Below are 14,486 nucleotides of genomic sequence, written 5' to 3' on the forward strand. Positions count from 1 at the left end.
AAAAAATCTACATTTTAGCACCCAAAACTCATTCAGAACCTCCCAGACACAAACCATATATGTTTTTCAATCATAAAACACGCTACGAACCTGCTCGCGCACTCAAAGCACCAAAAAGAGGTCATCTTCATCCTATATTGACCATGGTCAAACTTCAAATCCTTAACTTAATTAGTTTTTCAACCAATGATGAAAAACACACCCGAGCCCCTCGGGACCCCGTCCAATCATACCAACAAGTACAAATACATTATCCAAACTTATTCAAAGCCTCAAAACACTCACAGAAACATCACAACAAAGAATCGGGGCTCAAATAGAATATAATTTCTCTTATGTTGTTAAATATTCATTCTTTCAAAAGAGTGTCCGAATTACACTTAAACACTTCATATTACTTCCAAACTTTGCACACAAGTTCATTTCAACTTCATAGACCTATCCAAAGTCTGAGAACACCAATTGGAGTCCAATAACATCAAAGTCAATTCTTGGTCAAACTTGTGAACTTTTAAGTTCTTCAAATTGCCAACTTTCGACAAATAGTGTCGAATTCTTCTATGAACCTCCAAAAGCAAATTCGAGCATACGTACAAGTCCAAAAATTATACGAACCTATTGGAACAATCAAATCCCGATTCCGAGTTCGTTTACCTAAAAGTCAAACCGTGGTTAGCTTTTCCAACTTAAAGCTTCCAAATCAAGATTCGTTCTTTCAAATCAATCCCGAACCACTCGAAAACAAAAAACGACCATACACTCAAGTCATAATACATTATATGAAACTAGTCAAAGACTCAAACTACCGAATGGAACGCTAAAGCTTAAAATGACCGGTCGAGTTGTTACATTAGGTTCTAATACAAGTATTACTAATATATGTATAAGTTGTTCCATTTTTTGCATGCATAAAATAATAAATAGATTCTCTCATAACTTATATATGTACTAATTATGCGAAAAAGAGAAATGTGAACCGAATATTGTATTAGCAATACTATATTTTATGTCGAAAGTTGAAAAAACTAATCAATCATTGTATAACTTATTCTAGATTCTACGTGGAGATTATTTTTTTCCATTTTTATAACCAAATAATATATAAAGTTATCATAATTTTAATACATGGATAACTCCTCTCTAACATACTACGAAACGACCCCTAAGAGTATGCGGTGTTGAAGCCACCTTTTTCCGAGGGATATTAATTAACTGACATTCTTTTATCGAAAAATTACATTATATAAGTAGGTAAAATATTATGTTTATGAGCCACGTTTTTAATTAAGGGGTGTCAAAATATAAAGAAGTAAACACATGGAGAAGTCAAGAGGAGTCAACCAATAGCATATATATATATATATATATATATATATATATATATATATATATATATATATATATATATTAGATCTCCTAAAAAAATTCATATATTTACTTTTCTATATTCTGCTTCTAAACCCCTTGGTAAAAAAATCCTTGTGTGTGGTACAATAAATAATTATCCATCATCAGTACTTGTATCCTGCATCAAAGCAGTGCACGTGGAAACCCTTCAATTCTCATACTGCAAACAAATTTCCTTTGCTGCAGTGGCGGACGTGGATTTCAGACGAAACATGAGACTTTGATTTATGCCACATGTGACGTGCCATTGCCGACATGGATTCTGATAAATGCTGTTGTTGCTGCTGAATTCTTAAAATACAGTGTCTTTTTCTTTTTATTTTCCCCCCCATGTTTTTTCATGTTTGGGACCGTTCCAGAAATTTATCATGTGTCCTGTTTCTCTCAGAAATATTGAATGATGAAGGGAGGCAAGACTTGGAGGAATGAGAACCAAATGAAACAATATTGTTTGTGATGTGAAATTAAGTTTAATTTTTCAACAACCATTTTGATATTATTGGTTCATGTTGTGTGTTATTAGTTTAAGTGACGGTATATCAAAAACAGTCTTATTTCCCCATACGAGGTAGGAATAAAGTCTGCACATACTCTATCTTTTCCAAATTTTATTTGTGGAATTACATTGGATTAATTATGTTATTATTATTGTTGACTCTCTATCTTAGACGAGATATAAATAAGGTCTGCGTATACTTTTCCTTTCCCGTACCTTATTTGTAGAATCACACTAGGTATGTTGTTATTGTCGTGTGTTATGAGTATTATGAGTACTTAGCATGGCAAAACTAAAATTTAATTTCTTCCCTTACCAACCAAACCCCAAAATTCAGATCATCCATTGTTCTTTTTCCTAATTAGCCAATGAAAATGTATCACTCTTTATCAATCTACAGCAATATATAGAGAAAAAATGGAAAACATCACAAGTAAAGATATTTGCTACAAAAGGCAGAAGAATTTCTCTGATTTCTTGATGAGCCGCGTGTTCTTCTTTCTATACATAAACACTCAATCCTAGGAGCATGTCATAGACGGAGTCAGGATTTTAAATTTATGGGTTTTCTGATCATTTTAAGTTATTGAGTTCTAAATTAATAATTTATATATATCCAATAGATTTTATTAAGATAAATACAGGGTTCAAACCAAAGTTACTGGGTTCAGCCAAACCCGCTCCCGGCATATATATTTTTCACATGTAATAACTACTGTTGATATTATTTTCCCTCTGCAGTACTCCTTTGCTTTCCCTATAAAAATATCGTCCAATCTTCATGGACTGCAAAACGATTAGCTAAGCAGCCCCATACACTAATTTCAAGAAGATCTTTTCTTTTCTTGCTTCTGCTGCCTCTTTAGAGCCTTCTCTTTCTGCTTAGTTTTATTCTCCAAGTAAGTAGTAGTGAGCCTTCTTTGTTTACTCGGTTTTATCTCCTTGTAAATTTAGTAGTAGTTCCTGCGTTGGTAGAATAATTAAAATACGTTTATTTACTTAATTATGTATTCAAGACGTTCCATCATACGGAGATTTTTTTTTATCATGGCCCAAACACATGAAAGTTATTTTAAAAATGGGTGACAAAATTATTCGGACCCAAAATTTCTTGTCTGGTCTGATATGTTAAATTGTGTGATCATTTAATCTAAAAACTTAATCTGTTCGTGAAATCACACTTTTATTTATTTTAATTATATCTTCGACAATAATCAGTTTTTTATACTTTTTTATACTTTTTTTTAGTATATATATTTTTAGCCATGCAAACGATTTAATCTCTTCTTCTTCATTTCTTTTGGGGTTTGAATTTGTATTATTACTGATCATATGTTTATTTGGATTCCTTCTTAAGTAAAACAGGCTGAGTGTAAGCTCAACATTTTTCTGCTCGTCTGAGGAAAAGTCATGACAAAGTCTTCAAAAGTCTCACAACAGGCAAACCAAGTAAGAATTATATATCTATTCCTATATACGTCATGCACCTCTATCTTTATATTATTAGTGTAGCTGCACTATTGATGATAGATTAGTTATTATTTTTGTCAGGTTAACAAGTATTCTTTCTGTTCCATTTTTATGTAAACTTATTATTATTTTTATTATTTTGGGAGTCAAATAATATTTCGTTGACCATATTTTATATAAAAAAATTTAAATTTTTTGAATTGTTCACTATTATGACTTATAGTACTTTTATGTAATTTCTAAATATATAAATTTTATTTCAAAAAATATAAAAAATTTATATTTAAATTTACATCGAAAATTAGTAAGTACCCTCGTACTTCAAAAAGATTTACATAAACTGAAACAGAGAGAGTGATACTTATCATAAAGATTTATTCGTAATTATTTTATGCTTTAATTGTATAAATATTTTAATCCAACCAATGCATAGAACTTAACACTTTGGATATCACTTCCTTCATCCCAATTTATGTGATGATGTTTAATTGAGTACATACAGAGTTTAAGAAAGAAAATAGATATTTGAAACTTGTCATCTAAAATAAGTCATAAATATTTGTATAGCTTTACATAATTTTATTAAGGGTAAAGAAATAACAATAACAACAACAACAAAAATAGTATACCTAGTGTATTCTCACAAATGAGTTATTGGGAGGGTAGTACGTACGCAGACCTTATATCCATCTTGTGAAGATAGAGAGTATATTTCCGATAGACCCTTAGTCGATTCTAAGGGTAACACAGGTATTTTAAAATTAAATTATTATTAAATTAAAAAATATAATATTATTTTAGGACTAACTATATAAAGGAAAGAGTGTTAAGGTAAAAGGTAAGCATAAACCCACCTAACCCCTTGGGGAAATTAGCGGGAACACGAAAATTAAATAATACACGAGGGTGGAGGCAGTCAATATTAATAAAAGCATGTGTACCATGATTTGTGATGGAGAACCATAGACTATCATCATACCATCTTTGACCAATTAAAGAAAGGGTATTTTCTTTTTTAACCAGCGCTAGAAATTATTTATATTTGGTAATCAAAAAAGTATATATATCGTCGGTTGTTTTAAGAGTAGCTATACATAATCATTTTCCGTTAAAGAAATGCAACACTTCAATTTTTAAATGCCAAATGGGTCCCTATTGGTCTGTGTTTGGGCGCACAAGGCTCCTTGCTCCCCTCACCACCTCCCTCTCAAGTAAAGGACATGCATCTTCTTTGTGTCCAATGCCTTTCAAATTAACCTGACCAAAAAACATAGAATCAGAAATTTCAGAAATATGGTCTTAATTTGATTCTCTTTTCTTCCTCATATTCGGTTGTGACATAACTTAAAAGGGAATTTTGTATGCCTTTTCCCCCTTACATTTTGGGTCAAGTTTCTTGCAGCTATTAGTAAAAGAGTTTATGTAATTTTATGCATACATGGTATAAAGAAATATTTGACAATCAGATTGCTTATAAGCTAAGGTATATTACAGGTAAAGGTAGTTGATAAACAATAAATATTGTTAACATGACAAAAATTACTCACTCCATTTTAATTTATGTAGCAATATCTCCTTTTTAATTTGTTCCGAAAAAGAATGACAACTAAATTAACTCAAACCTCTCATTTTACCTTAATGAATAGCTTTTATAATCACATAAATATCTATGACTTGTTTTAGATCATAAATTTCAAAAGTCATCATTTCTTTTTTAAACTTTGTCCCTAATTCAAACTTTGCCGCAAAAAGTAAAACGAAGGGAGTATAACCGACTGCTAGGATAGGCTAAACCAGAGGCGGTATGCAGCATTTCGTCAATGCTCAACTAGCCTACAATGCATATTAGGAAAGGACCAACCACCTCTAGGTTAAGTTACACTCATTGTATGAAAAATCTTTACCATATATATATAAACTTAAATTTATTCGAGAATTCCTCTATATATATTCTGCAGTTTTAACGTTATTCTCTGACACCACTTTCTTTTCAGACTATAAGCATGAAAGAATCACCTGATCCTCCATTTGAAGAGACATACAAGAATCTTTTTGACAACATTAGTAATGAAAAGGATTCAAACAATTACGAAAACCTCTTCTTAGTGGAGAAATGCGAGTTGCCTCTTGTCGATCTTTACCAACTAAATTATGGAGACGAATTCGAGAGAAGAGATTGCAAGAAAAAAATAGCCAAAGCTTCAAAAGAATGGGGTTTTTTCCAAGTGATAAACCATGGAGTTTCACATGATATTTTGGCCAAAATGAGAATGGAACAAGTCAAGCTTTTCAAGAAGCCATTCAATGAGAAAATGAATATTGACAAGAATCTTAACTTCTCCGAAGGAAGTTACCGTTGGGGAACGCCGACAGCTACTTGCCTTCGACAACTTTCTTGGTCGGAAGCTTTTCATGTTCCTCTCTCTGATGTTTCCAGTTCAAAGGGACTCAGCAGCCTCAGGTACTCGGAATTTTCACTCTTATGTTTTATTTAATGTGTGTGTATGTGTGTCCGAAGCCCCACTTGTGAGATTTCAGCGGATCTGCTGTTATTGTTGTTATTGTTTGCATGTTGGATTTAATAAATACACTAGTAGTGTATAATTTTTTTTTTTTTAGTATCAGTATAATTTAATATGTTGCGGAAGACCGTTACTTGTAACATATTAAGGACAATACGAGTAGTTACCTTTAGGTAATTTGGTTGCGTAAAAATCATTTACTCTTTCGATATATTGAAGTTACACTCGTGATACTCTATATCCAAATCTTCTTTGTCTTCCTTTCTACATCTCTCCCTATAGAAGGAGAGGTTCTTGTGTTTTGCACAATTTGACAAGTAGGAATAAAATGGTGAAATAACGAACTAAAATAAGCAAGTACTATTTGTATTGATTTACTTTTTTTGTGAAGAATCAACCTAAATAGCCGCCACTCAACTGCCTAAATTAGAAAAAGATTAATCCTACCGGCTATACATGTACAAAAATTTATTTTAATCAGATGATAAGAGAGATTTGTTTTCTGAAATCCGTATGTTTTGGAGGGATCAAACTAATGTGCCAATACGTAATAGACTAAATCCTTGCTCCTTTAGGCGATAAAACGGCATAAAACAACGCAATTGCATGTGCCATTAATTAAGCTATTTTAGTTTAATTAGCTCTTTGGGGTAAAACCCTCAGAAGCTCTCCTGCAATGTAGCCAGATTGCCAGAAGTGTGCTAGGGTTTTTAAATATTTAGGACAAAACAATTGTTTAGCCTATTACGAGAATCCATATGACAACAAGTTTTTCCTTTTTTATTTCTTCTGGGGTTGTGCTGAATCTTTGAATTATAAAATAATACTACGTCTTAGAAAAGAAAAGGGATAATTGCCTTAATTGTAAGATTATTTGTCTAAAATACCTTTTATTTTTCTCTTAAGGGTATCCCTTAATTTTAATTGTTTTTTTTTTAAATAGAAACAAAACAACAAAAAAACTAGCTAGAAATCAGTGAGGGAATGAATCCCCAATATGTCCCATGACCACCAAAAAATACTACTATGTAAGAATGTATCCTTTAAATAACGCTTTATTAATTGAAGCAGTAAGAATAAATCTGAAAAAGTAATAAATGTTTCTTGTTTATCTAAAATATTAAATATCTAAAATAAATTAAGTTTGCAAAATGATTCATAGTTAGAATCGAAGGAATAATTGATAAGAAATGAAATTTGGGCCTAAATCGACCCACACAAGTTAGCTCACACAACTGATGTTGATACTCAGACATCTGGAGGGTGAATGTAATATAATATGAGGGTCTAAATTTGTTAAACGAGAATTAAAATGGGTGAGACTCTAACGTGAAATAGATCTTGAGCCGAACACACATAAAAATTAACTCATTAGGCAAAAATTGTCCAAGATCAATTAATATACTCATGACCAATGCGGGACTCTGGAAATAGTGGGGATCAACTTGTCACTAATTATGTTTAGCAGCTTTTGATTCAAACTCTGTTCAATTTGTACGACAACATTTGGGTGCTGCTGATTTGGATAGGAAGGAATTCTTTCTCCTAAAAAGTGGAAGTAGTACATGAATTGCATTGCTGTTTTGATAATTTGATTTGATGGTTTATTGACGTTTTGGGTCTCCTCACTATTATAGTAAGATATGTCTCCCAAAAAAGTGAAAGTGTATCAATTGAAATTACTTTCTAATGCATGCATTGGCATGTTTTTTTGGGAGAATGTCTTATAGACCGTACTTTTAAAATCAGCTTATTCTAAAAAATATTGAAATGCTGGTTTGATAATTTGATATGATGGGTTTTTGACGTTGTGGGGCTTCTTACTTGAGGATCCAGTACTTTATTATTGTAAGATATGTCTCCGATAAAAGTGAAAGAGTGTATCAATTGAAAAATACTTTCTAATGCATGCATTTGCCATGTTTTTTCGGGAGATGTCTCATAACATGTTTGACCGTGCTTCTAAATTAGCTTATTATGAAAATATTTTTTTTCAAAAGTGTTTTTGAAAAAGGTATTTTCGGTGAGAAGCTGTTATATTTGGTTAATTAATTTGGAATTACTTTTGAGCAACAATTAGTATTTGATCAAGTTTTTAACAAGTAATTTGTATTTGGCTAATCAATTTGAAGATCACTTTTTAACAACAATTCGTATTTGACCAAACTTTTAAAATGTGTTTCTAAGCATATAAGGAGCCAGGTTGATTAGTTACTACAATAGTTTATGTTCTCCTTCTAAAAAAGTAGAGGATCAGGAGCTAATTAAAGGGAGAAATAAAAGATCACTAGCCCAGAATTAAAACTTATAACATCTTTTTAACTCAACAATCCACATCATTGTGGTGGGGTTAAGGCCAATATTAACCCCTACCTATATATTAAGATCCAAAAAATAAGATATAGACTATGAAGATGTAATGCCTAACCCATCCAGTTACATAATCTAAGTTATTAGACATACCTAATAACTTTGTACTATAGAATTTAGAAATATTTCTTTTATATATATTGATTTCATAAAGAATTTATACTGTACGGTTCAATGTAACTTAGCGCAAATAGCAAATGATTATGCTATTTGCCAATTTATGAAGGGGAACCTTAAAGCAAAGGTAAAGTTATCATCGTGTGACTTATAGGTCACGAGTTTGAGTTGTGAAATCAGCCACTAATATTTGCATTAGAGTATGTTATCTATATTACACTCTCTTAGGGGCGGCCCTACCCGTACCCTACGTGCACATGTGATACTTCATGCACCGAACTGTTTTTTTATTCGCTAATTTATCTTCTTAGAGTCCTATAAATAATAATTGCTTGGAATCTTAATCATGAGTATCTTTCTCTTTTTTTTTTGTGTGTGTATGGATATATTCAGCTCGACTATGGAACAATTTGCAACAACATTATCTGAATTAGCACAGCAATTAGCAAGATTATTAGCAGAGGAATTGGGACATGAGTCAAATTATTTCAAAGAAACATGTTTGCCAAACACTTGTTATATAAGAATGAACAGATATCCAGCTTGTCCTATTTCACCAGAAGTCTTTGGATTAATGCCACACACTGACAGTGATTTCCTCACAATATTACATCAAGATGAGATAGGAGGATTGCAATTACTGAGAGATGGGAAATGGATTTCTGTTAAGCCTAATCCTCAAGCACTTGTCATCAATGTAGGAGATTTGTTCCAGGTACTTGAACTACTATTTTCCTAAATTTTGACATTATTTTAGAGTAGCAAGTGGGCGGGGCGGGTCAAACTTGAGCGAATCTAAATGGGTCAAACTAATAAATAGATCATGATTCACCTTGCCCAATGTCCTTTATGAAGAATTAACTTAAATAGTCGCATACCCAAGTGCCGGATGTGTAATATATGTAAAATCTACGTATAATATATGTATAATTATATATAATTATTTTTTTAATCTATATATATTAACTAAAAAAAGTAAACAGACTGGCTATTTGTGTAAAGATCCCCAAGGTTTATTTGGATCAAAATGGATTGGATCACGATAAGTCAAATAACTGGTCCTAATCAAATCAACATGACCCAACCTCATCTCCTTTTTTTTTTTTCAAACAAAATGTGAAAGCTAATATAGCTTTTTTTGGTTAAATAATTAGTTTAAGTTCTTCCAAATTCGCTTATCCATATCTCCAAAATTCATTTTCTATATGTGTTTGGGTTCGAGTTGCATATTGATCCGTCATGTTACATTATTTGACTCATTTTGACTCAACAATTTGATGGATCATTTGGGGTCCAACCCATAGAGCCAAGTCAACAAATGGGTCATAAACCAACTTGTATAAACTTAGGCATTTTGGGGCGAGTTACTAAAAAAGATAGGATTAATTTCGTCACCTCTTGATTGTTTCAGTTTAAAGGGCGAAGATTTATCAATAATTACTTTTTCAGGGTAAAATTTCTCTAGTTCTACAAATTAATTAATGAAATAATGTTTGATGAGGCAGGCATGGAGCAATGGCGTATACAAAAGTGTGGAACACAGAGTTGTGACAAATAAAGTAAAAGAGAGGTTCTCAACTGCATTTTTCTTATGTCCATCTTATGACGCAGAAATACAGAGTTTTGTTGAACCTTCTGTTTATAGGAAGTTTTCGTTTAGAGAATTCAGACAACAAGTCCAAGAAGATGTTAAGAGGTTTGGTTATAAAATAGGTCTACCTAGGTTTCTTGTATCAAGCCACTAAGCACAAATATTTTGCAGTTAAATGCCTATATCATAATCACACTATCTGACTTTTAAATAGTTAACAAAGACAAGAGGCTTAGTTTTTTTTTTCCCTTTATTCCCCGTATGTGTCACAATGTTTAAAACGGGTTAATATCTATTCCTTTCGTTCAATTATATGTGGTATTATTTAGTTATTAATTAACCAGTTCCGAAAGAAAATGAGAAGTACTATAGTTTTACTTTAATTCCATACTTCATTTTCGTAATACACGAGCTCACATGTACTATTGTACACCACAGAATGAAAGGAAATTTCATTTTTGCACAAATTAGAACTCTGATTCCCAAATTCAAGTTTAAATATCAATACTTTATGAACTGTCCTTTCTATCCTTTTATTTCTTTTGTAGTTGTATGTTGCCTTCTATCCAATTTTCTCTCATCTCCCAATAATATGACCGAACAATAATAACAAATTCAGTGTAATCCCACAAAGTAGAATCTAGGAAGGGTAGAGTGTAAGTAGCCTTATCCTTAAAAAGATATAAAGGCCGTTTCGATAGACTCCCGGCACAAGTAAAGATAAAAAGAAGTAAAAAAAAAAAAAGGCAATAATAACAGTAAGATAAGATGAAAATTAGGGGTGTCATATGGGCAGGTTGAGCTGATTTTAGATGGTTTAATTACCAAATAAGATTTTTTTTTTTTCTTTTGTTATGGTCATATATAATATATCAAATAAAAAAGAATCATTTTAAAGATATTTGGACAAATTTGATCACGGATCAATATGGGCTAAAAATCTGTCCAACTTTAGATAAGCTGAGATAAGTTGGGGTCAAAATGGGTTGAGTTCAACAATATACGAGTCAATGAGTAACCCGACCTTGAACGGATTGAGCGAGTTGAATGGGTTTGGTCATAAATTGCCACCCCTAATGAAAATACAAGACTAATACTAAAGTTATCTTATGAAAGAGAGAACAACAAAAAACACATTGTTTCGACCCAAAATAAGGCTTTAATTAATGAAATAATTGATAATCAAATATGCATATACTGCATCTGCACTCAAAATCAAAATTGAAACAGTAATTAATCCCAGGGACTTAACCAACACTCCTCAGGCTTTTCTGGATATCTCTCTGTATCCTGACAATAATCATAAATCACAAGGTTTCTTTGTACCCAAGCATAATCCAATTTCTGGTCACTTGATAAATGCCAAGAATTGTATTGATCCCACCAGTTTTCAGTGGTGGTTGAAACACAAGAAGGAAAAGGATCTTCCCATTGGCAACCATCTACACTAAAATCTTTATATGTTGAAACAAATGGTGCATTTTTCCAATCTGTTTTCTCCAAACCACCCCTAGTAGCCCAATCATCTGCATTCCATATGCTCGAAAACAAGTACATTGGCTTCTCATTAGGGAAGAAATTGTTCGTATAATTCGTGTTTTTGTATACCCTTATCGGAACCTCATCCACGAAAAACCTGCACACACGAAAATTATGATGTTAATTAAGTCTAATTGTGAACAAGGGCAGACACACTTTGTTGGTAACACGTGCTATCGAATTGTATTTATATTATATGGTTGAACGACTGTAATGTTTTATAGGGATTTTTTTTATTTTTGGCCCAGCCGCCCAAATATACAAAATATATGCACTGATTATATATATGATATGTATATTATGTATATTGTATGCGTGTTGTATGTATATTTATATTTAATATACAAAACATATACATTTGCCCTCCATATTTTTCATCTTCTAATGTTTGTGATTTCTATTAAGACGAATCTATGTTATTCGGATTCTTCAAAAATATTATTGTATTATATCGTGTGCTCCAAAATTGTATTACTTTTAGATGATCTAACACACAATGTTACTGATATTTTTTAAGAGGCCGAACAATATAGTTGAGAATAATTTGAAAGTTGAAAGAGATACTTACACGAGTTGGTGAGAGTTCCAAAGAAGAGAATAGGAATGGAAGTCCTCAGTAGGGTCAAACCAGAGAACGTGCCTCATCTCACGCCCACCAGTGCCATTTTTGTACACATTGGTCTGAATAAGATAGGGTTCCCCTGTTCTATTTCCCAAAAACTCAAAGTCTACCTCATCTCTAGTTGGCCCTGCCCCATCTTCTGTGCACATCTGCACTCACATACAATCCCCCATTATACACATTTTCACACGTGTTTAACTTGTAAACAATAAAATGTAACAAAATTCATAAACTTTCACGTCAACTAAAACATAACTATGGGTAATCATCCATAAAAATTAGAATTTGTAACCGGAAAAATAAGAACACATCACTTGTTGCAATCAGTGGCGATTTCTGCTAAGGAAGTTAAAAAAAAATTAAAAATTAAAAGAGACTATAGCCAGGAATAATAGAACCAGCAATCTCACAAAGGTTTTGAACCCTCTTGACCACTTAGCTACACTTTTAGGTCATGTCAAGGAGATTCAAAATATAATATATAAAACTAGTGGCAACATGTTAAAAGTACTCTGGTTCTTTATTTCATTGATAGAAGTCTAACGAGAAAACTCTTTCTATTACTTGGAGAAGAGAATCATTGGTTTAACCGGAGAATTATGTAGGAAAACAAACCTTCTTTCTTTGTTTGAAGCAATATTTTTTGAAAGTAATAATTCCATTCAATTTCTTTTCAGAAAACTTACTCGTCGTATAAATATTTTTTATACAGTTAATATATATAAGTTAATTCCTTTTTACATTCTTACGAGATTTAAATTTTGCATTGCTAGAGCTGACATTTATTCATGCATACAACTTCAAGAATCTTGCAACTTACATAATAAGCCGTGACAACACCAGCAGAGTCACCTCCTACCAATTTCAACTTCATGCTAAACCAACCAAATCTGTATTTCTGCCTTGTCATAAATCCACATCCTGTATAGAAGAAATACATCAAAGTTAACTATCAAGAACTTGAAGATTCAAAATGAGAAAATAACACTGTACAACCGCTCTCAAAATAATAGCCGAAAAATGTATATTTTTTTTATATATCTATATTTCTGTATGTTATATACAATAAATATACAAATTTTATACAAGTTTGTGGCTATCGAATATAAATAGTTTTGGCCGAAGGCTACAAATATTTTTTTTTACCCATATGCCACAAAGAAATGAAAATGTGTACTAAATGAAAAGCACTGAATTCTTGTGTTTTAAGTACCTGCTTTGTGGTCTAAGGAGAGATACCAGATCTGTCCATCTTCAGAAGTCTTGAAGTGAGATTCAGGACAACTTTTACTAAAGTTGTCATCAAATGAACCTTTAACTTCAGCTTGAGATAGTGAACAATAAATAGCAATTAAAACTGCAATTAAGAGAAGATTAGCCATTAATGAAGAAGCCTTTCTCTCCCTTAATGTTTCTTGAATTAAGCTCTTGGGAGAGTAATCGGAACTGAGTGAGGCTCCTCAGCTGTATAATATGGTAGAGTAATCCGCAATTGTCGCTTGAGTCATGTTGAGAGCAGAAAAGAAAATTAAAATATTGCTAATGTGTGTTGTGTTTGGTTTGTGGCCTAGTCTAATTACATCTTTAACCTCGTTAGATGAACCAAATTATATAAAGAAGAAAATGTTTGGTTTTCTACTAAACAAAAATAAAAAGGACGGCCTATGCACAAAATATTCTGTGCTCACGTAGGCTCCGGAAAAGAGCCGTATCCCAAGGAGTGCGATCTAGACAGCCTACTCTAATGCATGCATGAGTGGCTGCTTCCATATCTTGAACTCGTAATTGATAGGTCACACAGAGACAATGTTCTCAAATTTCTTTTGTCTCTTTAAATCCTGGTTTAGATACTTTGGTGGGATTTCGAGATCAATCATCTATCTAATTTGATTGATCGCATGAATAGAGTTACTATATGTTGGTGATTAATTCATCTTAGTTCTTCACTCTACACCCAACTAGTGTATAGTTTAAATATAATCAAGGGTGTTCTTTAATTTCTTTGCCCCTCTCTCTCATTATACACTAGTAAATCCCTCTTTCCAATTATTTTTGTAATTAAAAAAGTTGCCCTTTTAATAGTAAAAGAGGCAGATATGAGTTTGGATAATCAGAAAGGCAAATATTGTCTAGTACCAACAAGTTGGATAAAAAATTGCAAGAAAGATAATGGTGGCAGAAAGTGGAAGTTGGCTCTAAGATGCTTTCTTATGAGAACATGACTGCATTTCATTGGCCTTAATTATAAATTATAATAGAAATTAGAAAATTGTTCGATTTGACAACTGGATTTTCCTAATGCCATTACTCATTAGATCTCGGAAATTCCATTGATTAGTTATTTAACTATTC

The 14,486-nt window shown here is 32.2% G+C and overlaps 2 protein-coding genes across 3 annotated transcripts; one reads left to right on the forward strand and one right to left on the reverse strand.

The window, feature by feature from the left end:
- Nucleotides 1-2,691: 2,691 nt before the first annotated feature.
- Nucleotides 2,692-10,160, forward strand: LOC104225428 (gibberellin 2-beta-dioxygenase 8-like). Of its 2 annotated transcripts, none has more exons than XM_009777212.2 (5): nucleotides 2,692-2,802; nucleotides 3,261-3,352; nucleotides 5,368-5,834; nucleotides 8,776-9,097; nucleotides 9,888-10,160. In XM_009777212.2, the coding sequence occupies exons 2-5, from the start codon at nucleotides 3,314-3,316 to the stop codon at nucleotides 10,125-10,127; spliced, it is 1,068 nt and encodes a 355-aa protein (XP_009775514.1). In that variant the 5' UTR covers nucleotides 2,692-2,802; nucleotides 3,261-3,313; the 3' UTR covers nucleotides 10,128-10,160. The 2 variants fall into 2 exon arrangements, with proteins under 2 accessions (XP_009775514.1, XP_070009456.1); XM_070153355.1 differs by having other exon boundaries at nucleotides 2,727-2,802; nucleotides 3,269-3,352.
- A 954-nt stretch (nucleotides 10,161-11,114) lies between these two features.
- Nucleotides 11,115-13,642, reverse strand: LOC104225427 (probable xyloglucan endotransglucosylase/hydrolase protein 8). Its single transcript, XM_009777210.2, has 4 exons — nucleotides 13,348-13,642; nucleotides 12,955-13,055; nucleotides 12,081-12,283; nucleotides 11,115-11,609 (listed from the first exon to the last, which is right to left on the reverse strand). The coding sequence occupies exons 1-4, from the start codon at nucleotides 13,514-13,516 to the stop codon at nucleotides 11,207-11,209; spliced, it is 876 nt and encodes a 291-aa protein (XP_009775512.1). The 5' UTR covers nucleotides 13,517-13,642; the 3' UTR covers nucleotides 11,115-11,206.
- Between the last annotated feature and the right edge of the window lie 844 nt (nucleotides 13,643-14,486).

Source organism: Nicotiana sylvestris, chromosome 8, assembly GCF_000393655.2.
Source record: "Nicotiana sylvestris chromosome 8, ASM39365v2, whole genome shotgun sequence".
NCBI lineage: Eukaryota > Viridiplantae > Streptophyta > Magnoliopsida > Solanales > Solanaceae > Nicotiana > Nicotiana sylvestris.